The sequence below is a fragment of the Oratosquilla oratoria genome, chromosome 2, assembly GCF_046742065.1.
Source record: "Oratosquilla oratoria isolate Oo_2021 chromosome 2, ASM4674206v1, whole genome shotgun sequence".
In the NCBI taxonomy this organism is placed as follows: domain Eukaryota; kingdom Metazoa; phylum Arthropoda; class Malacostraca; order Stomatopoda; family Squillidae; genus Oratosquilla; species Oratosquilla oratoria.
In genome coordinates, this window is record NC_134778.1 from 52,981,561 (window position 1) to 53,005,292 (window position 23,732).

Consider the following 23,732-nt stretch of genomic DNA (forward strand, 5'->3'; position numbering starts at 1 on the left):
AAGGGGTGCCGGGGTCAGGTCGCGCCCCAGTTCAGTTCTTGTCCTCGTAACCAGTACTTGTACCCTCGGCCGAGCCCGCGGTCTCACCTTGTGGTTTAGGCCAGGGCTCTGAGCCCCGGCCCGCCGACCCAGCCTCGGTCGACTCTCAAGCTAACCAGAATAAAGTCACCAAACTCACCGGAGTCTCCTTCACTCCTTCGGCACCTAAGCACAAGTGACATCACCGTATGTTACATTGTCGACTCTCAAGCTAACCAGAATAAAGTCACCAAACTCACCGGAGTCTCCTTCACTCCTTCGGCACCTAAGCACAAGTGACATCACCGTATGTTACATTGGTCAACTATTTCTACACAGTCCCTCAACTCTAGGTTCCTCTAACTTCTGAGTCTGCGATGCTATAAGCCGACATAGTACATGAGGGGGCTTGTCCGCCACAGGACAATGAAATTCACTTAACCTTGATAATGTTCTCCATTCACTTTCCGTGTTTTGTTATCGATACCAAATGGAGTAGATTATTTCCACCCATAGTATATTTCTATATAGTCTCTAATTATTTTAGTTCAATATCGACAAGATGATTTGTTGCATAACGTGTGGTTATAAGTCATGTAATTTCTTCCCTTGTCTAGCGCTTTGAAACTAGGAAAATGGTGAACAAGATGTACTTGATAAAATCTGTAAATTTGCACAATTAAGAATAAGGGCGATAAAAAAATATGTGACAACATATTTTTGGTGGACTCTACAACAGCTTTCATAGCAAAACCAGAATACGGGTTGAAGTAGGTGACTATAATTATTCACAGACCACATTATTGGAATACAAACAGCTGAGTTGATACTACTGTAACATTTGTAAACAAACGAACGATGGTGGATGTCTGTAACTTTTACGGTGCCACAATTGTTGGCGGATTTCCAGTTTGAATATATATTATAGGTCTCACTACTAAACTTCCAAGATGTCTGTGAGACTCAAAATTTTAAGTATAATGGATACAGCCCTTAGAGTTCCACCGCTGTTTATTATGGACCAGGTTATCAAGTGGAGTTTTGGGTTGTCAAAATCTGTGCACATCAGGTGGGTACACGATTGTTTTCGATTGACAATGTTCACATAGGAATATGTATCCATTTTTACTTATGTTTAAAAATACCTATATCACCATCAAACTTTACAAGATTCGTAGTTGATTAATTTTATCTGATAGTATTTTTTTTTTTTTTTTTTTTTTTTTTATAACTTTTTTGACATGTAGAAGGATTATGGATAGTCTCAGGTAATCAGAATTGCTATGTTGAAATCTTAATAGTATATGTTCAGATGGGCATGGGAATCCTGGAGGTCTCATCCACTAATATAATTTCCTCCCTCTTCCCTTTGGTGCTAAACACTGCAATTTTTTTTTTTTTTTTTTTTTTTTATAAATGAAAACATTCAAGAGAAGAATCCTTCCCCCTTATTTTGGTAAATAGAGTGCTTCAAATGGTAATCATGTTCACCAGAAATATATAATGCTCGTAAGAGATGATTGCCGGCCAGTTTGGCCCATCACCAATTCGACCCATCGCCTGCTTGAGATGCCATCTTTAATCTTTTTGATATATATGGAGGTCAAAGAAATAAGTATGATAACTTTGCCTATTGTAACCAAACCCACCTAACCAGACCTAACCTAACCTAATCTAACCTAACCTAACCCATGTAACCTAACCATGGTGGGCCGACTTGGTCAAGTAGATGGGCCTAGTTACCAATGGGGTGAGTTGAACGTACACTGACGATATGTCCCATAAAAAAAAAAATTGGAAACTTGTTATAAGATTGGTATTGGATTTGCAATATACAAATTTGGTATATTAAAAATGGAAGCAATATGTATATGCTGATGATACGAAGATTTGTAGGCAGATAACCAATAATGAGGAAGTTGACCAGTTTTAGCAAGACATCAATGATATGAAAAAATAGAAAGATGAATGGTTAATAAGGTTTCACTCAGACAAATTTAAATATATTGTACTAAGCATGCAAGAAGGAAAATTCAGGTAGCTGAAATGGAAGCACTGAGAGCTATTAGAAGATGCTCACAGTGGGACCACATTAGAAGCAAAATGATACTTGACAAGCTTGAACTTGACTCAGTGTTGGACTATGTTGAACGAGTACAACTAAGATGGTGTGGGCACGTAAAAAGAATGGAACCAGAAAGATACCCTCAAAGGTATTATGAATGGAGACCAACTGGAAAAAGACCTGTAGGAAGACCGCGAATGAGGTGGAGGACAAACATAGAGAGGGCCATCGAGAAGAGAGGAACCACTATGGAAGAAGCTGAGAGAACAAATGCATACGAAGACAAAACCCAATGGAGAAGATTCCTCTGATGCAATAACTGACAGAGCATAGCAGTCTAACAGGAGGAAGGTGGCCAGGACTAAGTATGCAGGAAAATAATGGAGATGAAGGATACAGTTTGAATGGTATGTTGGAATAGGTCACCATTGGATGTAGGTGTTGTTTCAACAGCAAATTATAATTCTTAGAACATTCCTAAAAAGTGAACAAAGCCAGCAAAATAGTAGGATTGATAAGGAGGTTGTTTGCTACCATGGATGAGGAAATATGTGGCCCTTATGAGGACCAGTTTAGAATATGCAAATCAGATATGGGGCCCCCATTTAGTTAGGATATGGAAGCAATAGAAAATGTTCAGAGATGTGCAAATAGAATGGTGCCCACTTTAAGTAACTTATGTTATAAAGAAAGGCTTCTGTCAGCTCTATCGGTTGTTTTAAGAAACTGTTAGACAACTTTATGGATGCAGATAACAGGTGGTAATGGACATGGAACTGCCTAGTGTAAGCCTTATGGTCTCTTATGCAGTCTCCTTCATTCTTATGATCTTATTGTACAAAAGAGCAAGAGGAGACATGATTGAGATATTTAAGATCTTATGTGGTGTATTCGATCAAGAAATGTAAGGATATTTTTGTATTAAGACAGGATCAAGCAACCAAAGGATATGCTATGAAATTTTATAAGAACAGGACAAGGTTAGATAAGAGAAAGAACTCTTCATGTTAAGGTGGTGAACAAATGGGACACATTACCGAGATCTGTGGTGGAAGCCAAAACTGTGAGACATTTGATTATAAGAAATTGACCACCACCTATGACCTAAAAGCCAGAGCTGGATTCACAGTATTATGTCTATGTGAGTATATGGAGAGTGCTGTCATTTTGAGCATTTCACATCAAAACTTAGTGATGTAAGAAAGTGCTGAATATTAGAAAAAATATATATGTTTGATGGTGCTTTAACCTTAGAATGATAGGAACATAATGGAAAACAACCACAAAAGCAAAGTAATTTTGTGAAAATCATTGAGAACATGGCACCCACAAGTGAGTAACACAAAATTGGAAATTTTTCTTTATCATTGTTGTCATTAGTTATTGACTGTATATTATGTAGTATAATTTGTATAGGAAAACTAAATCTATTAAGCACAAACCAAAGCCAAGATGTCAAGCTGGAAAGGAGTAACGAGTGAAGTATCACAAGGTTGCTTGTACCAATAATGTTTCTTGTCCATATTAATGACATGATGAAAGGAACAACAAGTTATCCCAACATCTTTGCTGATGATGCAAAAATCATGAGAAGAGTGAAAATTGAGGAGGACTGTGGAATATTGCAAAAAGATCTAGATACTATTTTTGCGTGGAGCCAAGAATAGGAATTGAAGTTCAATATCAAAAAATGCAAAGTACTGGAAACAGGCAATAGCAGCAGAAGGCCATCATTAAACTATTCCTTGGGAAGTGAACACATTACAAAAGCAAAAGAGGAGAGTTGATAAAAGACAACCTGTCAAATGACGGACATAGCAGCAGGATTGTGGGAGAGACATATGGACTACTGCAGAAGATTAAAGTGACATTCCATTATATGGGTGAAGAGATATGTAAAAACTCATCAAAACCCTGATATGTCCAAAACTGGAATATGGGTCAGTGTAATGAGGAATAGACATTTGGGAATGGATGCTAAGAGGAGACTGTATGAAGGAGTGATTGTGCCAACAGCACTGTATGGGGCAGAAACATGGAACATAAGAGAAGAAGAGAGGAGTTTGAATGTGTTTGAGATGAGGTGTCTGAGAAATATGATAGGGGTTACTAGGCTAGATAGAGTGAGAAATGAGGAGGTGAGGAGGAGAACAGGGGTGGAAAAGGAGCTGGGAGATAGGGTTGATGAAAGAATATTAGGATGGTTTGGACACATGGAAAGAATGAGTGAAGAAAGACTAGTAAAAGAGGTATGGAAGGCAGATGTGGAGGGAGTGAACATGAGGGGACGTCCTAGGATGAGGTGGATGGATGGGGTGAAGGGGCCTTTGGGGAAGAGGGGAATGTCTGTTGAGGAAGGACAGGAGAGGACAGAAGACAGGGGTGAATGGAGAATGGTTGTATATGGATGATGTTGTGATTGCATGAAGTGGAATGGGCAGGGGGTGGGGGGTGAGGTAGTATGTGTGAGCAAAATTTGACGCAGCCCGAAGGGATTTCTCCCCGTCCTCTCATTTTATGCAATGAGGGGACAGAGAGGGGAGGTTGCCGATTTAATGAAGCAGCCTTGCTGTGGATGTGCTGTGTCTTGCGACACTGCTTCTGACCCAGGGCAGTGGACAAGGTGCAGGGATGACCCGTCATCCAGGAGGTGCTCAGATAAGAGGGAGGGTGGAGGGGTGTGGAGTGTATTCAGGGATGGAATGGGTGGAAATTATTTTATGCCTTTCCCTTTTTGGTTACCTCCCTTGTAAGGGGGAAGGAGCCTTGGTATATGTATGTATGTATGTATTATGAACCCCACATGAAGTAAAGGATATAAGCAAGATTGAGAGAATACAAAGGGCAGCAAACAAACTGGTCTCCAGCCTGGCAGATAAATCATATGAGGAAAGACTAAAGGTAGTGGGTCTGCCAACCTTGAAATATCAATGAGAAAGAGGTGAGACGATTATAGTGTTCAGGTCACTAAAGGGGATAGATTGCATTGATAGAAGAGATCTCCTGCGTAAAGATGGGAGGGCTTTAAGAGGTTATGGAAGTAAATTAAGAAAGACCACATGTCGAAAAGATATAAAGAAATACAGTTTTTCATATGGATGTATATGTGGAATAGCTTAGAAGGTGATATATCCCAAACTCAAACAATACACAAGTTCAAATCTAAATATGATAATTGGAAATCAAAGATATAGATTAAGTTGGAACTGTACATGAATTTGAGTCTAGGTATGTTAGAAAATTAGAGAATAGGAGACTGGACCCAATGAGCATTGCTCCTTTCCTGTATACTACAATTAGGTAAATACAGTAAAAACTATAAATACTCAAAGCCTGTTTTGTCCAAAAGAGTTTAGAAGTGCACATCTGCGCAATATAGCATTAGAAAATTAATGTTGATTTTGTAAATTATAATACATCAACATAATATACCTTTTTCCTGGCAGAAAGCAATAACAGAAAAAGTTGCTAAAAGCAGTACACTTACAAAAGGAGCTGCAGCAGCTGATAGATGTGGAGGTCGAAGAAATTAAAGTATGATAAATTCGTCTGTTCTAACCTAACCTAACCTGCATTCAGTAATGCAGTACCTGTAATTCTAGAGGTAATCAGGATCATTGTTGTTGTTGTGAACCTCTGAATCTATTAAAACAAAGATGGTGGCTCTGTTAATTTGTGTATCACTCGTAGCAACTTTTTCTGTTGGTTTCTGCCAAAAAAAATGTATATTACATTGATGTATTATAATTTACAAGATTATTATTTAATTTTCTAATGATGTATTCCATAGGTGTGCACTTCTAAAAAAAAAAAAAGCCAGAATTTTTATTTTTTATTTTATTATTATTGTTTTGTTTTTTTTCTAGTATGTAAAGTAACTAATTGCCAGATTACTATAGAGCCACAAATTAGTGAAACAGAGTATAAGAGAGCAATTCTCTTTGTAAGTTCTTTCAAAGGTTCTGGGAAGTGTGACCTTGCCATCCATTTGAGCTCATTTTGTATCAAATGGGAATTGGTGGTGTTTTATGTCCTGGGCCAATTCCCAACTTTGGTTTATGTCCTGGGCTCAAATGTTTGCACAAGTGGCGGTTGGTGAGTGTTGCATTAAGCGACCTAGGTATATACAGTGGAGCTTTTATTATATGTTTGCAATTATTTTATCATGTAGTTAATGTAATCAGAGAAACTAGATCTCTTGAGGGGGAAAAAGGTTATTAGATGTAGATAATTAAAATTATACCAAAATGGAAATGTGATTGATGTGGTAGACTTGGATAAATTCCATCAATTATTATTTTTTATGAACTGGTTAGAGGTACAGCAACCATACTCCAAATTTTCTTGACTAAGAAAACAGCACACTTCTCTGCATAGATGAATTGAGTTCCACTTCCACTGCTCTACTCACATCAAGTTAGAAATTCAAAATGACTGAAGCTGATGAACAGTTCCAGGTGAAATTTGAAGTTTATTTCAAATCAGTTTCATTTGAAGAGTTGCAAAATGCAGTTTAAACTTACTAACAAAAACATTATTGTAAACTGTACACAGAGAGAGCTCGAACAATTGAATCGGTATTAAAACGTACCCTTAAAAGGTGATTCAATCACCGATTGAAATTTTCCAAGCTGGAGTTGCATTGCACCCATAGTGGAAAATAATACAACAGCCATTCCAGGTTAGGTTAGGTCTAGGTAAGGTTAGTTTACATCTAGGTTAGGGTTTAGGTTAAGTTAGGGTCTGAGCATACACATATGCAAATATAGAACCCAACTTCTGCTTACATCACTGCCGTGTTCATAGTTGTTGTTGTTCCCTAGACTGTCTGTCCGAGCAGTCCCGTGTTCATAGTTGATCATAATAACGAATACAGCTCAATTGATACAATGCCATATTCACTATTATGATTGGCTGTGAATACAGCAGTGACACAACTGATAACATTACATTTGTGCATGCTCTGAACACTACTATAGTCATCATATCTAGATTTAAATTCATGTATGGTCCCTGTTTGGACTATATTATCTTCTAGGCTAAGATGCATGGAGAAGTTTAAATCTTCATATCCTTCAGACAGTCTTTTTCAATTTTTTACCATAACTTCATGAAACCCACTTTTAATCAAGTCTCTCTCTTATATTAAGACAGCAGGGCTGGACATGAGTAATGGATATGAATTGGACAAATTTAGGTTTAAGAAGGAAATAGGTAAGAATTGGTTTACCAACAGTGGTTAATGGATGGAATAGACTTAGTAACCACATCATGAGTACTGAAACAATTGGTTGCTTTAAGAGAAGCTTAGATAACTTTATGGATTGGGATGATAGGTGGTAATGGACATGGAACTGCCAAGTGTAGGGCTTATGGTCTCTTGCAGTCTCCTCCCATTTTTATGTTCTTATAGGAAGCTCGCTGGCTGAGTGGGTTAGGGCGTCGTTACTTGTGGCGAAGGTCGAGGTGAGGGCGGTTCGAATCCTGCCACCTCTGTGAGGGGCACCATCCTAGCCTCCCGATAGGGGGAGTGTGTGACGTTAAACCATATCATCATCACTACCCCTCCATTCTACTACCTTCCTTAAATCTCCTTCACCACCTCTACAACTCCACTTCTTCAGTACAATATTGTTATCAAGGATATAAGTGCTGTTTCTGGGTAACAAATACAATCCAAGCAGATATTGCCTATTGAGTAGCTACTGTTTCCTAATTGGTAATTAGTATGTATTTATTGTGTATTCCTGTGCCCCTTTTCTCTCTTGTAAAGGGAATAGCCAAATCAAAGCATGCATCGACTCTCTATGGGAAAGAAATACAGGAAAGAAACTTCCAATCCTCAATTTCCACCTCCATTTGATTGCCTTTGATAACACACATGGAAACACTATAGTGGCATTCTCATCCCCATGCCACAAGATCATGAGAAAAGGAAAGGTGGTGTTGTAGGAGTGATATTAAAGAGATTTAATTAAGAACAGTAAAGGTCAAAAAGTAAACCATCAGTCCTCCATGACCTTAAACATAAAAGACTGCTCTATGACTGGTCTGTAAAGATACCACGAAAGTTCCTAAAGTATTGACTGCATATAACTACAGGGTGTTGGTAATGAGAAACTGAAAATGTTTAGGAATTGTTTCTTCTTGGTGAAATAGTTCTTTCCTGTACACAAACTTTTCATTGGAATAACAAGGTCAAATTAGTACAGAGCATTGCACTCTACACACTATAATTCATTGCTTGAGCAGTCAACTGTCAAACTGGGGCAAGATTGAAAGAAAAGGGAAAAAAAATCAAGAATACAGATTTTGAGTAAAATGTGTGAAATATAATTCAAGAAAGCTCAATGATAGACACGACTAGTTAAGTTGTATAAAGAAGGGAGTTGCATGCAAAAGTTTATGTATTTGTCGTATTCCCAGACCTTGCAAGAACTCAGGAGCTCTTTCCTTAGCACACGTATTTCCAACATACATTGCCATTGGATATAGAAATATCCAAGTTTTTTGGACGGAAAATGTAATGAGGCATGTGCATGGTTGATATTTTATGAGGGCTGGATATGAGGCAACATGCTAATCTCACATGATGACATTTGATGTAATGGTTATCTACATCTTGGTTTCCTGTTGAGTCAGAGGATATATTGTCAGCATACTAGGGATTTCTGAACAAAGCTAACCGTAGGAAATTTTGTGATAAAGAGACACACTAAATAATAGAAAATTGCTTATATAAGAAAGGAATAGAATGGGCCCAAGGTAGTAGCATGCTCAAATAGTCTCAAAATAAAAAGTAGACTGAATGAAAAATTCTTTGGTCAATCAGTCTCTCCATTTTCCCAGGTCACTCTTGTAGGAGACCCACACATATCTCTCTTTCTCTCTCTCTCTCTCTCTATATATATATATATATATATATATATATATATCAACCACAATTCACTTTAATTCTAAGCCATGAGTGTCAAGGAATATTTATATATCTTTCTCTTTCTCCTTCTCTCTCTCCTCTCTTTCTCCTCTCTTTATCCTTATCTATCTCTTTATCTCTTTCTCAGTCTTTATCTCTCCTCTCTGCCCTCTCTCCTATCTGTCCGCACTCCTCTCTGTCCTCTCTCCTATCTGTCCGCACTCCTCTCTGTCCTCTCTCTCTCCTCTCTCTTTCTCTATCTCTCTCCTCTCTCTTTCTCTATCTCTCTCCTCTCTCTTTCTCTATCTCTCTCCTTTCCTCTCCTCTCTCTCTTCTCCCCTCTCTCTCTCTTCTCCCCTCTCTCTCTTCTCCCCTCTCTCTCTTCTCACCTCTCTCCTCTCCCTCCTCTCTCTCTCCTCTCTCTCCCTCTCCCTCTCTCTCTCTCTCTCTCTCTCTCTCTCTCTCTCTCTCTCTCTCTCTCTCTCTCTCTCTCTCTCTCTCTCTCTCTCAGACAGCTTCAGCTTCAGCTGTGTTTCTTCCACCTTATCACATATGAGAAACTGACAACCTGTGACTGCTCCTCTCCTCCTACTCAGTGACAGAAATGGTCTTACACTCGCACAACACAGACAACAGTCCAAAGTCTCTTCCCAGAGATCTTTTGGGAGGATCCAAGTACTGTAGCCAGCTACAGTTGGGCAATAGGTTTTTAATTTATGCAACTCAAGACAGCTGACCTCCCAGCTTTCCTTCTTGGAGAGATTTATCAGAGGACACAAGGATTGTTAACAACTGCTTTGGGGCCACGAGTTTCCGGCCTAAGAAACTCGAGTAGGAAAATGTAAAATCCGACAAAAATTTCAGAATAAAGACCATGTAAGAAGGAAGCCTCTATTCTTGATTCACCATAGTCTTGGATCACATGTTGCACGGCTTGTTCTAGCTATTTTGGCGCCCTAGGCAAGATCAGAACTTGTTGCCCCTTCTGTCTTTCTCCTGTCCAACACATGTACACTATGCATGCATAAGCATATGGCATATGTGCATATATATACACATATATATATATAATGTAAATTTATAATAACTTATAAACTCAGTCAACTTCATTTGACAGTGGCAAAGTTCACAAACTAATGTCATCTCATTGCAGAAAATGTTTAATCAATTAATAAACATTCATGATATTTTTGCTGTCATGGTCCCCATCTAGCTGGTGGTGCCCAAGACAATCACCTATATGGCCTCTGCCAAAAACCAGTTACGACAAGTTGAACTCGTGATCAAAAGTTATAACCCTCCTGGATGAGAACTAATTTATAGCCTGATCTGTGGGTAATGATGTGACCTTACACCCACACAACTCCTTGCCCACCAGAGTTGGAACACCAGCTCACAGTGTAGTGATGCTGAAATTTTTGGCCCTGGGCAAGGCTTGAAGTTGGGTTGCTGAATTAGTGGTGCAGTACTGCCACCACTGATGACACTTTAAGGCTAGAGTAGCGAGTTTTATTCAGAACCAGATGTTTCAACCTCTTTGGCCATCTTTCACCCCCGTCCCTTTCAGGGATGGGGGTGGGGGGGAGAGTTGATGTGGGATTAATGACCATACATACAGTTGGATCATATCTAACTAGAGCAGACAGAAGATGCTTGCTTACTCAGTGCCAGAGGAAGAAGGTAAAAGAGTTGAGAAATCAAACAGTGGTTTAACAAAGGTTCAATATTTGTTTCATTCACTGGTGTTAGAACCCCATATGATCACTACTTCTGGACCCTTCTTAGTTTGTCAATCTTTAAAGATAAACAGATCTGCTTTATCTTGGTGTGTTATGTGGTTACTGTTGTTTTTCTGATACATTCGTAGCAATGTCATTACTGATGTTGTAGCTATATTCAGATTCAGATCTTCAGGTATCTCTCCAATTGAAGTTATAAGACACCCAGCACAGCAAATCCAATAGACATCCACTTTGTTTTCTTTGTCATTTTAGGCCACTTTGGGACGAATTATAAAGCAAGATCTCGTCTCAAATATTTGAGGAAAAGTGAGGAGCTTGCAGCAGGAGGCAATTAGCTGTGATAATGCTATCACCTTTGCCCTGCATGCTTGGATAAATAGGTGCTAGTAGCTGTTAGGGCTCATACCCAAGTCTTGATAGTTATGAGGTGTATTCATCTAATTTATGTATTTAAATACTACATAAAGGAAAAAGGTTTTATTCATGAGATCCCCCAACAGCACAGAGTAGCTATTTTTAAGAGAATTGTTCAAATTTTCATCTGAAAGTGTGTTATCTCTTAAGTACAGTGGCATGATTCGTAGATTTTTTTTATGGTAAAGTGAGACTCCCTTCAGTTTAGGGCTCTTCGAAGGTCATGTAGAGACATTTAGCTTTAGTGAGAACTGTGTTGAAGGTACTAAATGTTGCTATCTAATTGGGAATACTAGAAAGAGGATCTTCCTGAATGCTTTTATACTATCTTGAAGTCAAATTAGATCATGTGTGAGGATGGAACTTTTGTTAAATCAATGCATTTATATACCGAGGGCTTTTTTCCCCCTTACAAGGGAGGTAGCCAGGTCAGAAGGCAAGTACCCACTCCCACCCACAACCCTTTCCTCCCTCTCATCGTAGCTCCTCATGGATGAGAGGTCATCCCTGTATCCTGCCCACTGTCCTGGTTCAGAAACAATGCAGCAAGACAGCACATCCACAGCAAGGCTGCTTCACTTAACTGGCAACCTCCCTCTCCCTCTCCTCATGCAGAAGAAAGAGAGGATGTGGAGAAATACCTTTGGACTGTGTCAAAATGTCATAACTATTCCTTACACACACACACACACACACACACACGCGCACACCCTCCCCCACCCCCTCCCTTCCTTGCATCACAGTATTATCTGTACACAGTTATTCTCCACTCACCCCATCTCCTGCCCTCACCTTTCTTTGCTGAACAGACATGCCTCTCTTGCTCAATGCCACTTTCACACCATCCATCCATCTCATCCTTGATCATCCCCTCAAATTCACTCCCTCCACCTCTGCCTTCTACACCTCTTTTATTAATCTTCACTCATTTTTTCCACGTGCCCAATACGGTGCCATCAGCACAATCACACCTTCATGTAGTCTCCTCTTTGCATCCATTCCCAAATGCCTATTTCTCATGACACTTTTTAATCCCCCAAGACATTTACTTGCTTCTTTTGGTCTACAATTTATTTCCACTTCCACTCCCATTCCTGCCACATACAACCCCAAATACCTAAAGCTATCCACTTCCTCAAGCATTTCACCTTTAAGACTTACTCTCAACTCCCTGCCATCCTCTCTCCATGTACATCTCATCACCTAACTTTTACCCACATTTCCCTTCAAATCTCTCCTATTGCATACCCTTCCAAACTCCACCACTAACTCCCTTAATTCCTTTGCCGACCCTGCCACAAGCACAGTGTCATCAGCAAACAACAACTGGCTCACCTCTCACTTTTTTCCATTTTCTTTAACCATCTCCAATCCCCAGCCCATTACCCTTGCCTTTGCCTCCCTCATCACCCCATCCATGTACACATTGAACAGCCATGGCAACATGACACACCCCTGTCACAATCCCACCTTTACCTCAAACCTATTCCTCTCTCCATTTCCAATTCTAATACAGGCTCTACTACTCCCATACATACTTTTGACTACTCTTAACAACTTTCCCCCAATCCCATATATCTGGAAAACCTCCCATAGTGCCTTCCTGTCTACCCTATCTTAAACCTTTTTCCAAATCCATAAAGGCCCAAAAAACTTCCTTACCTTTTGCTAAAGCCTTCTCACATATCTGCCTTGCCACAAAAATCTGATCCACGCAACTCCTACCTCTCCTAAACCCACACTGTTCCTCACCAATTATTCCCTCTATTCCTCTCCTAATCCTCTCAATTAAAACCCTCCCATACACTTTCCTGACTACACTCTACAAACTTATAACTTGGAAACTACTACACTCCCATTTTTCCCCTTTTCTCTTGTAAAGCTGAACTATACAGGCACTCCTCTAGTCCTCTGGGACTCTACCCTCCCTTAGAAACACATTAAACAGCTTCACTAGCCAGTCCATTATTTTGATAGAAAAAAAGAAGCCATTTTTGTGTACCACACCATCAAGTCTTATAGGGCATTTGTTTTTAATTTTGAGGCTCCTAAATTTTCCCCATAATTAAATGGTAGAAAACTTTGCTGAAGAAAAAATATACCTGTCTGTATGTTTGTGTAACATCAATTATTACACAGCATGCATAATTTTATATTTTCAGGTTAAGTACAGTGAGACCTCTCATTAACGGATGTTAATTTGTGGTGTTTTCGCTGTGTTTTCGTACTTTTGTGGTAGTTTTTGGGTGGCATAGTGATTGCACGCACTAAACAACAGCACTGAAAACAGCGAAAACACCACAAACACAGCTAATTAACGTCCGTTAATGAGAGGTCTCACTATATTTTTCTTTATCATTTATGATTCTTGTATTTCATTGCAGCTACATAAGCGTCCTAGAAGAACGAAATCCTTTTCTGAATGATGAAGGCTTCGGGATGCAAGAGATGGAGTCACTTCGACCCCAAACGTGGACAGCAGAAAATATGACGGCCAACACGGGAGAAGCAGTGGACGGTTCCCTCCTGGCCTCCTTTCTTCCATCCTTTGTCAAGATTTTGTTTTTCGTTTGTGGTTAGTTTTTTTGTTTCATGCCATGTGTGCCCATCAATGTTTCATTTCTTGTGGGTTTCATTTAGATCCTACAGTGTTTGTATTTCAGCAGAGGTTAACCTTTTCTAGCAAGGTGATCACAGAACTTTTCTTCAAAACAAGGTTGGATACAGGAAGAAAAGGAATGTATGTAGGTGTGAATTATAGATTAAAGGAAGTGAGTAAAGGTCAAGGTTGAATGAAAGATGTCATGAAAAATAGTAAATTCTGTCCATCTGTATACCAAAGGCTTCTTCCCACTTATTCATCTTACATATCCTTCCAAACTCGTCACCAACTGCTTCAGCCTCTCCTCCACCACCCTTTTATCCCTTTTATCTTAGCTCCTCATGGATGAAGGGTTATTGCTGTGCAGTGTCATCCACAAATAACAACTGACTTACCTCCCACTTCTCTCCACTATCATTAACCATCTCCAAAGCCCTGCCCACCACCCTTGCATTTACCTCCCATACCACCTCATCCATGTACACATTGAACAGCCATGACAGTGTGACACAACCTTGATGCAGCCCCACCTTTACCTCACACCACTCACTTTCTCCACTTCCAATCCTAACACAGGCTCTACAACTCTCATAAAAACTCTTGACTGCTCTTAACAGCTTGCCTCCAATCCCACATCTCTGCAGTACCTCACACAGTACCTTCCTGTCTACCTTGTCGTAAGCCTTCTCCAATTTATCTATCTATATACCAAGGGCTTTTTCCCCTTTATAAGTGGGGTAGCCAAGACAAAAGGCATATTCTCACTCCCATCAATTTTACTCCTACCCACCACCTTTTCCTGCCTCTCATCTCAGCTCCTCATGGATCATCCCTGTAACCCGCCCACAGCTCTGGGTCAGAAGCAATGCAACAAAACACAGTACATCCGCAGCAAGGCTGCTTCACTTAATTGGCAAGCCCCCCCCCCCCTCCATCCTATTATGCAGAAAAAGAGAAGACTGGGAGAAATCCCTTTGGGCTGCATCAAAATATTATTCATACATAACCACTCCCTAACCCTCCCCTCATCCCTCACACCCTCTTTTCATTGCATCACAGTATCATCCATACACAGCCATTCTCCACTCACTCCTATCTTCTGGCTTCTCCTTTCCTTGCTCAACAGGCATTCCCCTCTTGCTCAACGCCCCTTTCACCCTATCTACCCATCTCATCCTTGGTCGTCCCCTCAAGTTCACTCCCATCACCTCTGCCTTCCACACTTCTTTTACTAATCTTTCTTCACTCATTCTTTTCATGTACCCAAACCATCCCAATACTCTTTCATCAGCCCTGTGTGCCATCTCCTTTTCCACTCCCACTCTCCTTCTCACCTCCTCATTTCTCACTCTATCCAACCTTGTAACCCCTACCATACTTCTCAGGCATTTCATTTCAAAAACATTTAAACTTTTCCTCGCTGCCATTCTTAAATTCCAAGTCTCTGCCCCATACAGTGCATTCAGAACAATCACCCCTTCATATAATCTTCTCTTTGCATCCATTCCCAAATGCCAATTTCTCATGACGCTTCAATCCCCCAAGGCATTTACTTCCTTCTCCCCATCTACAATTTACCTTCACTTCCACTCTTCCTTTTCCCACCACATATGACTCCAAATAACCAAAGCTATTCACTTCCAGCCACTCTCCTTTATGACTTCCAACTCACTGCCATCCTCTCCCCCTATACATCTCCTCATCTTTTTGCCATGTTTACCTTCAACTTTTTCATATTGCATACCTTCCCAAAATCCATCATTAACTCCCTTAATCCCCACTCTGACCCTGCCACAAGTGCATTGTCATCAACAAACAACAACTGGCTCACCTCCCACTCTTCTGCATTTTATTTAACCATCTCCAAGCAAAGAGAGTGCAGAAAGAAGAAACAGACCAAGTAACCTGATATCAAGAGAAATACCATGAATAAAATGGATAGAGAGTGTGGAGGGAGCTTTGGATGCATGTGATATGTCTGTTGCACAGGAAAGGGAGAAAGGAAAACTTAGGAATGAAAGGAGGGAGATCGTAAATGGATGGAAGGCTGACATGGCTGAAAGGGATATTCTTATGTCTCATAATCTATTTTGATCAGATGAGGAAGGGGTCTTTTAGTGTCGTTAATCAATTTATCCATTGCTCTAGGTCTCTCTTGCAGGAGACCTACAGCTCTCAGATAACCAGTAACAGCCCCTGGATTGGACTGCAAGTTGCTCAAGGAAGAAATGTTGTGTTGTATGGGTAGAGCAAGAGTGGAGTTGTGTCAGATAAGGTGTTCTGTGCCTTCTGTATCATAGGCGAATCTAGGGCTATGTGGTTCTCTTGCCAGGCCTTTCTATGTTGATACTGTTTCAATGCTGGGTGATGGACTGAACACAGTTGTGTCAATGTGGTTCTGGCTCATCGTAGAAGGGATGGGCTGATGTTTGGTTGATTATAGAGTTGGGGGGGTTAATCTTAGAGTGCTTTTGTGATCCGAGTATGAATGCATGTTAACTAAGGTCTGCATTTACACATTTGAATTCAGAGCACCACCCTACATTAATCAGTACCATCACTGATTTGGCCTGACGATAGACTCCAATTGACCCTAATGCAACCACACACAGGAAATATGGAATACCTCATTCTGTACTCTCCTGCACTCACTATTCAGACAACACAAAACCTTTTCTCCGAAGAACTTATGGGCTGAACCAGAGGCTGTAGCTGGTTACCTGAAAGCTGCAAGTCTCCTGCAAGAGACATTTGGGGCAACAGATTCATTGATTGTTCATCTCTACAGTACCCCATTATTTAAGAAGGGAATCTCTTCAGTTTGATGGCTGTTACTCAGCTGAGTTACTAGTAATCACCAGAGACCAACCAAAAGGGAGTTTATGATGTCTATTACTGGAATAAAAGATTCACTGTACAGGTCAGGAGAAAGATGTAAGGTAATGTTACAATCGATTTTTAGGTTTTGTGTCCTATATTGTCTGAACAAATTATTTTATTTACTCTCTAGAGCAGTGGACAAGATGCAGGGATGACCCATCATCCATGAGGTGCCAAGATAATAGGGAGGGAAGAGAGTGGAGAGAGGTGGAGTGTGTAGGGGATGGAATGTGTGGGAGTGGTTTCTATACCTTAGTTTTTTGGCTACCTCCCATGTAAGGGGGAAAAAGCCTTTGGTATATACTTGGGTGCAAGTGTAGCAGGAAAAGGTGGAGTGAAGGTGGAGGTAGAATGTAGATTGAGAGAAGCGAGTAAATGCCTTGGTGGTTTAAAGAGTGTAATGAGAAATAGACATTTGGGAATGGATGCGAAGAGGAGACTGTATGAAGGAGTGATTGTGCCAACAGCACTGTATGGGGTAGAAACGTGGAACATAAGAGAAGAAGAGAGAAGGAGTTTGAATGTGTTTGAGATGAGGTGTCTGAGAAGTATGGCGGGGGTTACTAGGCTAGATAGAGTGAGAAATGAGGAGGTGAGGAGGAGAACAGGGGTGAAAAAGGATTTGGGAGAGTGGGTTGATGAAAGAATATTAGGATGGTTTGGACACATGGAAAGAATGAGTGAAGAAAGACTAGTAAAAGAGGTATGGAAGGCAGATGTGGAGGGAGTGAACATGAGGGGACGTCCTAGGATGAGGTGGATGGATGGGGTGAAGGGGGCTTTGGGGAAGAGGGGAATGTCTGTTGAGGAAGGAAGGGAGAGGACGGAAGACAGAGGTGAGTGGAGAATGGTTGTATATGGATGATGTTGTGACTGCATGAGGAGGAATGGACGGGGGGGTAGGGGGTGGGTGTAGTATGTGTGAGTAAATTTTGACGCAGCCCGAAGGGATTTCTCCCCGTCCTCTCCTTATATGCAAAGTGGGACGGAGAGGGGGGGTCGCCGATTAAATGAAGCAGCCTTGCTGTGGATGTACTGTGTCTTGCGACACTGCTTCTGACCCAGGGCGGTGGGCGGGGTGCAGGGATGACCCGTCATCCAGGAGGTGCTCAGATGAGAGGAAGGGTGGGAGGGGTGTGGAGTGTATTTGGGGATGAAATGGGTGGGAGTGTTTTTATGCCTTTCCCTTTTTGGCTACCTCCCATGTAAGGGGGAAAAAGCCTTTGGTATATATATGTATGTACTCTCTCCTTATCTAAACTTGCTTTTCTTTTTCAGTATACTTGATCGCCAATGTGGTTTTCCTGCTGAGCTCCCAGCGTCTGGTGTCCGTCTACCTACTCGCCGGTAGCCTGGGAGTGGTCGTGGCATCGTACCAGCTGAACATGTCCGTCGTGCACCACATGATCTCCTCTGCAGCTGAAGGGCAGGGCCACAACCGCACGCTACTTCAGCTGCTCCTCTCGTTGGATATCCAGGCCATGTGGGAAATGGGAGAATCGGGTCTTCACCTCTTGGCCAACTACTTGGTTCAGGGATTACTCGGTTTTCTCTTCACAGCCATGTCACAGGGACCGCATAGTCCGTCACTCCACCGCCTCCTCATCACCTCTTTCCTCCTGCCGAGCTGCTGCCTCCTGGTTCCTCTCCCAGCAGGGGTACAGGAGAGCATCCCTGTGTTCACAGCGCTCTTCCCGCTTGTCCTGGTCAAGTACACGATCTCAACCAATCTCCTACACTGTTTCTCCATCATCTATGGAGGCATTCAGTACGCCAGGATTGTCATGCGGAACTTTGGTCTACATTCGCTCATGGAGTCGGAATGGGTTCGACTCAATGTCCCGAATGTCTTACGGACATTCTGGCTGCTTCGTGTGGCACAGCACTTGGCCAGTCTACTTGGGGAGTACATGTACGTTCATGGTGAATATCAGTCGTTGCTTTCCATGGACATGTCAGCCATGTACATGATACTGAAAGCCGTCATGACGCAGGGATGTGAAACGGTTGTGGCCCTCTTGGGCATGACGAGTATAATCTCGTACGCTGCGCATTATGTTGACGTATTGTTCCAGTTTGTGTTGCTGACGGAGGAAGATGATGACCGGAGCATGGGTACAGTATGCGCCATCCTCTTCTTCATTCTTGCTGAGCAAAGCGGCCTCACGATTTTGGACAGCGAGAAGCGGTTCATCCGTCTGTGTCGTAACTTTTGCCTACTCTTCACAGCCGTGCTCCATTTCATCCACAACATGGTCAACCCAGTGCTGATGTCGCTCAGTGCTTCGAGGAATCCGGCACTGTACCGTCATTTGCGAGCACTCGGTGTGTGTGCATGCCTCATCGTCTGCCCAGCTTTTACTCTAATCGTCTTGTGGTCACTGTATCCAATCTCTACGTGGCTCTTGGCTGTCTCTGCCTTCTCCATTCAAGTAATCGTTAAGACACTTGTATCACTTCTGATATACACCCTCTTCCTCATTGATGCTTTCCAAATTACTTTCTGGGAGAAGTTAGATGATTACGTCTACTACATACGTGCCTTTGGCAACAGTGTCGAGTTTGTCTTTGGAATTCTGCTCTTCTTCAATGGAGCCTGGATCTACATCTTCGAGTCGGGAGGCTCCATTCGAGCTTTCATGATGTGTATCCATGCTTACTTTAACATCTGGTGTGAGGCCAAGAATGGCTGGAGCGTGTTCATGAAGAGACGAACAGCCGTCAACAAGATCAACTCTCTTCCAGAGGCCACTCGCGAAGAACTAGAGAAACATGACGATGTCTGCGCCATCTGCTTCCAGGATCTTCAGACAGCAAAGATAACCACCTGTAAACACTTCTTCCATAGTGTCTGTCTACGCAAGTGGCTTTACGTACAAGACTCCTGTCCTCTCTGTCATGAAACGCTCTATAAGACTGACACTCATCAGCCTAAGAGGCAGCATGATGTACCTGAGGATGACAATCAACATGAGGAAGATACTGCTGAAAGGGAAATGGAAGAAGGCGGTGTGGCGGCTAATGACGTGGTGCTTGGGGATGAAGGAGTAGAAAGACCAGGTATGAATGATGTTGACCGAGAGGACCAGGAGCAACATGGTGCTTCTAGCAGGGAGGGAGACATCCCTGGAGGTCGGGTTGAGGAAGCAGTAGTCCGTGATGATCTGGAAATGCGAGTGAACGAGGAACCTGGAGATATGGTGGTTGTGGATGATGAAGTTGGTGAAGCACTGTTACAACACCCACACATGGAAGACAATATGGCTCCTCCTGTACAAGATGTAGGTGTTCACAGAGAGGAGGATGGTGGCCCTATAGTGTCCCTCAGATGTCGCAGAAATCAACTCATAGATCAAGACATTGGACAGCTTTCCTAATGCAATAGTAGCTTAGTACAATTAAATTTGTGTGTGGAAGGGATTTTGTATATTTCGCTCGGGGTTAAACTTCAGCTTGACAGTTGTGTGCAGAATGGAACTTGTGTAAATGTTGAGAATGATGTTCAGGTAAAACTTGGGCATAAAGCAGAACTTATTTTTAGTTTATGTTCACTGTCATTGATTTAAGTAAAGACACCCATTTACAGCTCACCTTTAGGAGGGCACAGCCAATAATTTAACGTAGAGACAAGGATGACATTTTCCAAAACGAAAAATGTAGTGATCACTGTTCTCCTCTTATATACATATATGTATAGAGGAAGTATCTTATGATTCTAAAGAACATATGGTATTAGTTGTTCATCAATGCTTTATTGAAAGTAGGAGTACATAGGCAAACATTGACAATTAACATATGGCTGTGGACCTCGTTCGGGACACTTGATACAATGGTGCCTCAAAGCGCACAATACCTATGCCCCTGCATCATCGTTTTCCTTATTCGTCTCTGCTCCATCATGAGAATCGTAATCAAGTGTGAAAGTCATCATCCTCCTGATTATTTATTCTAAGTAGCATGGGTCAGTTAGATTTTATTTTTTTCATGTAGAAGGGTGATTGTGCAATTATAGGGCATTGGAAAAAGTCATTGCCAGTTTTTATTGTTTTAATCATTGTACTGAAATACTAGTAGGAGTCTGGAATTACCTTGCCAATACAAATATGTTCTTAGATATAATATCTTGTGTCCATACTGTACGAAAGGAATAACAGGTATTCCTTTTGAACAGGCAAAATATTTTGTTATATTTTTTAATTACATAATGAGCAATGTAAAAACTAAACACTATCTGAGTATAGGTCATAACATACTGTAAGTGTAAGCAAACAGTTATTGATCCCTTTTATTTAATTTCTTTCCTCATGATTATTATTATTATTATTATTATTATTATTATTTTTTTTTTTTTTTTTTTTTCAGAATTCAAAGATTTTGGTGTCGACAAGTGTTGCAAATGAGATCCATGTTTATGTATGATAAGACTAAACTGGTTCTGTGAATAGTCATAAGCTAAATTTGGTATCAGTATGAAGAGTGATTTTGTATGTATACATATTGTGTATATTACATTTGTGACTGGGTTAGTGATGGAAACTCGTAGCCATTACAATAAGGATCATTGTTGCTTTTATTTAATTCTTGGCAAATACTGTCAGGAGTCATAACTTGCACACCAAAGTAAGGTCATTATATTAAGCTTAACTAATATTTAACATCACATCAGATGAAAGAGTGAATATTTTAGGGTATTAAGGAATATCCTAATGGGATTTACCATTTCTCGGCGCAGGTTGCATTAAAGGTTGCAAACCAGTATCTGTTTCTCATGAAAGGTTGCAAGAATGCTCTATTTCATAGGCTGCAGAAGCAGATTATGTAGAACACTGCTAGTCTGGTCTATGGGGTAATTGAACCTGTTATTTTTGTTATTTCCCATGAGTTGCTATGGTATTTTTCCTGTTAAACAGTGCTATCTTACCGAGATCATAACTTCTTTGTATACTAGAGTGCACTAATGTCGTAACACATTGGTAAAATTTAAACTTAGAACCCACTGTCGGTGGAAAAAGATAAAAAAAGTAAGATGATTGTTCCTGTATATTTCGACCACTCTCTGTGGTCCTCTTCAGCAGAATGATTACAAAGGTATAGTACAAGAATATATACACAGTAATGAGGTACATGAAGGGGGACATGGTAAGACACAGGTGAATATACCCTAGGTGGGGTGATCGTTATTGGAACCAATAATGTTTGAACATATTTTATTGACTGCTAATGATGTAATACAGTCCGGAATCCAATGACCTTTTGAGATGTTGAAATTTGAGACATCTTTGATGAAAGAAGATTCTATTATTTTTCTCTTAAAGCTACAATTTGATTGAAAAATTATGTCTGCGTTGTCCCAGTCTATGTGGTGGTCTTTGTTGGATGTGTGAAGAAACACTGCAGAGTTCTCGTATGCATATTTAACCGAGTTTTTGTGTTCTTTAATCCTGGTGGTGAGGTTTTGTCCGGTTTGACCCCAGTACACTTGATCACAATCCTTACATGGTAATTTATAAACTCCTGGGTTTTTATTATCTTTGGTTCTTCTATGAACATTAACTACTTTGGAAAATAGGCTGTTGGGATAATTAAATGTGAATTTTATTTGTTCAGGAGGAAGTAGTTTAGAAACTTTGTGGATGGAGTCATGGTATGGTAATTTTATACATTTCGTGTCCCAATTGTGTATGTTATGAGTGTTGGAGTTATCTTTGTAATGGCTGGTTTTTGCTTTGCTAAGGGCTTTGAATAAGAACCAATCTGGATATCCTATTTTCTTTAGTTGTGAGCTTACTTCCTCTAGTTCTTCTTCAAGGTACTGTGGACTACAGACCTGAAGCGACACTGTACTTAACTTTTTCTGGATGGTGGCTAAAGAAGTGTAGATAACTACCTGTGTGGGTTGGTTTCCGGTAAACTGAGAAGGACAGTTGGTCACAATTTCTAATCACTAGAATGTCTAAAAAGGGTATTTTATTGTTATATTCCCATTCCACTTTAAATTCAATACTTAGCAAATATGTAAGGATTGTGATCAAGTGTACTGGGGTCGAACAGGACAAAACCTCACCACCAGGATTAAAGAACACAAAAACTCGGTTAAATATGCATACGAGAACTCTGCAGTGTTTCTTCACACATCCAACAAAGACCACCACATAGACTGGGACAACGCAGACATAATTTTTCAATCAAATTGTAGCTTTAAGAGAAAAATAATAGAATCTTCTTTCATCAAAGATGTCTCAAATTTCAACATCTCAAAAGGTCATTGGATTCCGGACTGTATTACATCATTAGCAGTCAATAAAATATGTTCAAACATTATTGGTTCCAATAACGATCACCCCACCTAGGGTATATTCACCTGTGTCTTACCATGTCCCCCTTCATGTACCTCATTACTGTGTATATATTCTTGTACTATACCTTTGTAATCATTCTGCTGAAGAGGACCACAGAGAGTGGTCGAAATATACAGGAACAATCATCTTACTTTTTTTATCTTTTTCCACCGACAGTGGGTTCTAAGTTTAAATTCTTTGTATACAATGCTTTTCATGTGCTGAATTGGAGGGTGGGGCATATTTTGGGTACTTCTGAAAAAAAAAAGAAAAAATCATGTTTTCCAATGAAAAATTTTGCTCTAGATTTTTGTGCTATATTATGTAGTATGGTTTAAATTTTGTTTATCTCTGTTGCTTATATTTTCTAAAAATATAATCTGAAAGCATGAAAAAATTAAATATGAAATATAAGAAAACCAAATATTGTTGATTTATTTGTCTTTGATTTTAAATCTTGTAGAGTGCCTACTACACTGTAAGTAGGCTTGGAATTTGAGAAACAGAAGGGAACAATTTAAATGTGTTTGAAATGAAGTGTCTAAGAACTATGGTGGAAATTACAAGGATAGATAGAATGACAAGGTGAGGAGGAGAGTGTAGAAGAAGAATGTAGAGTTGTAGGTTACTTCTACATCGGTGAATTAAAGTCTGGGGATGTTCTTTACTTTAATATTCCAGACTGCTCTCTGGTCTACAAATACAAGGCAACGTTCGAACATGACATAAGAATAAAGGAGACTGCAAGAGACCATAA

General features: G+C 40.5%; 1 protein-coding gene across 3 annotated transcripts; it reads left to right on the forward strand.

The window, feature by feature from the left end:
* The first annotated feature begins 655 nt into the window (after window positions 1–655).
* LOC143038715 (protein TRC8 homolog) lies at window positions 656–23,399 on the forward strand. 3 transcript variants are annotated; one of them, XM_076208264.1, is made up of 3 exons: window positions 656–788; window positions 13,540–13,730; window positions 17,916–23,399. In XM_076208264.1, the coding sequence occupies exons 2-3, from the start codon at window positions 13,595–13,597 to the stop codon at window positions 20,012–20,014; spliced, it is 2,235 nt and encodes a 744-aa protein (XP_076064379.1). In that variant the 5' UTR covers window positions 656–788; window positions 13,540–13,594; the 3' UTR covers window positions 20,015–23,399. The 3 variants fall into 3 exon arrangements, with proteins under 3 accessions (XP_076064379.1, XP_076064381.1, XP_076064378.1); XM_076208266.1 differs by having other exon boundaries at window positions 678–792; XM_076208263.1 differs by lacking the exon at window positions 656–788 and adding an exon at window positions 829–1,087.
* The last annotated feature ends 333 nt before the right edge of the window (window positions 23,400–23,732 follow it).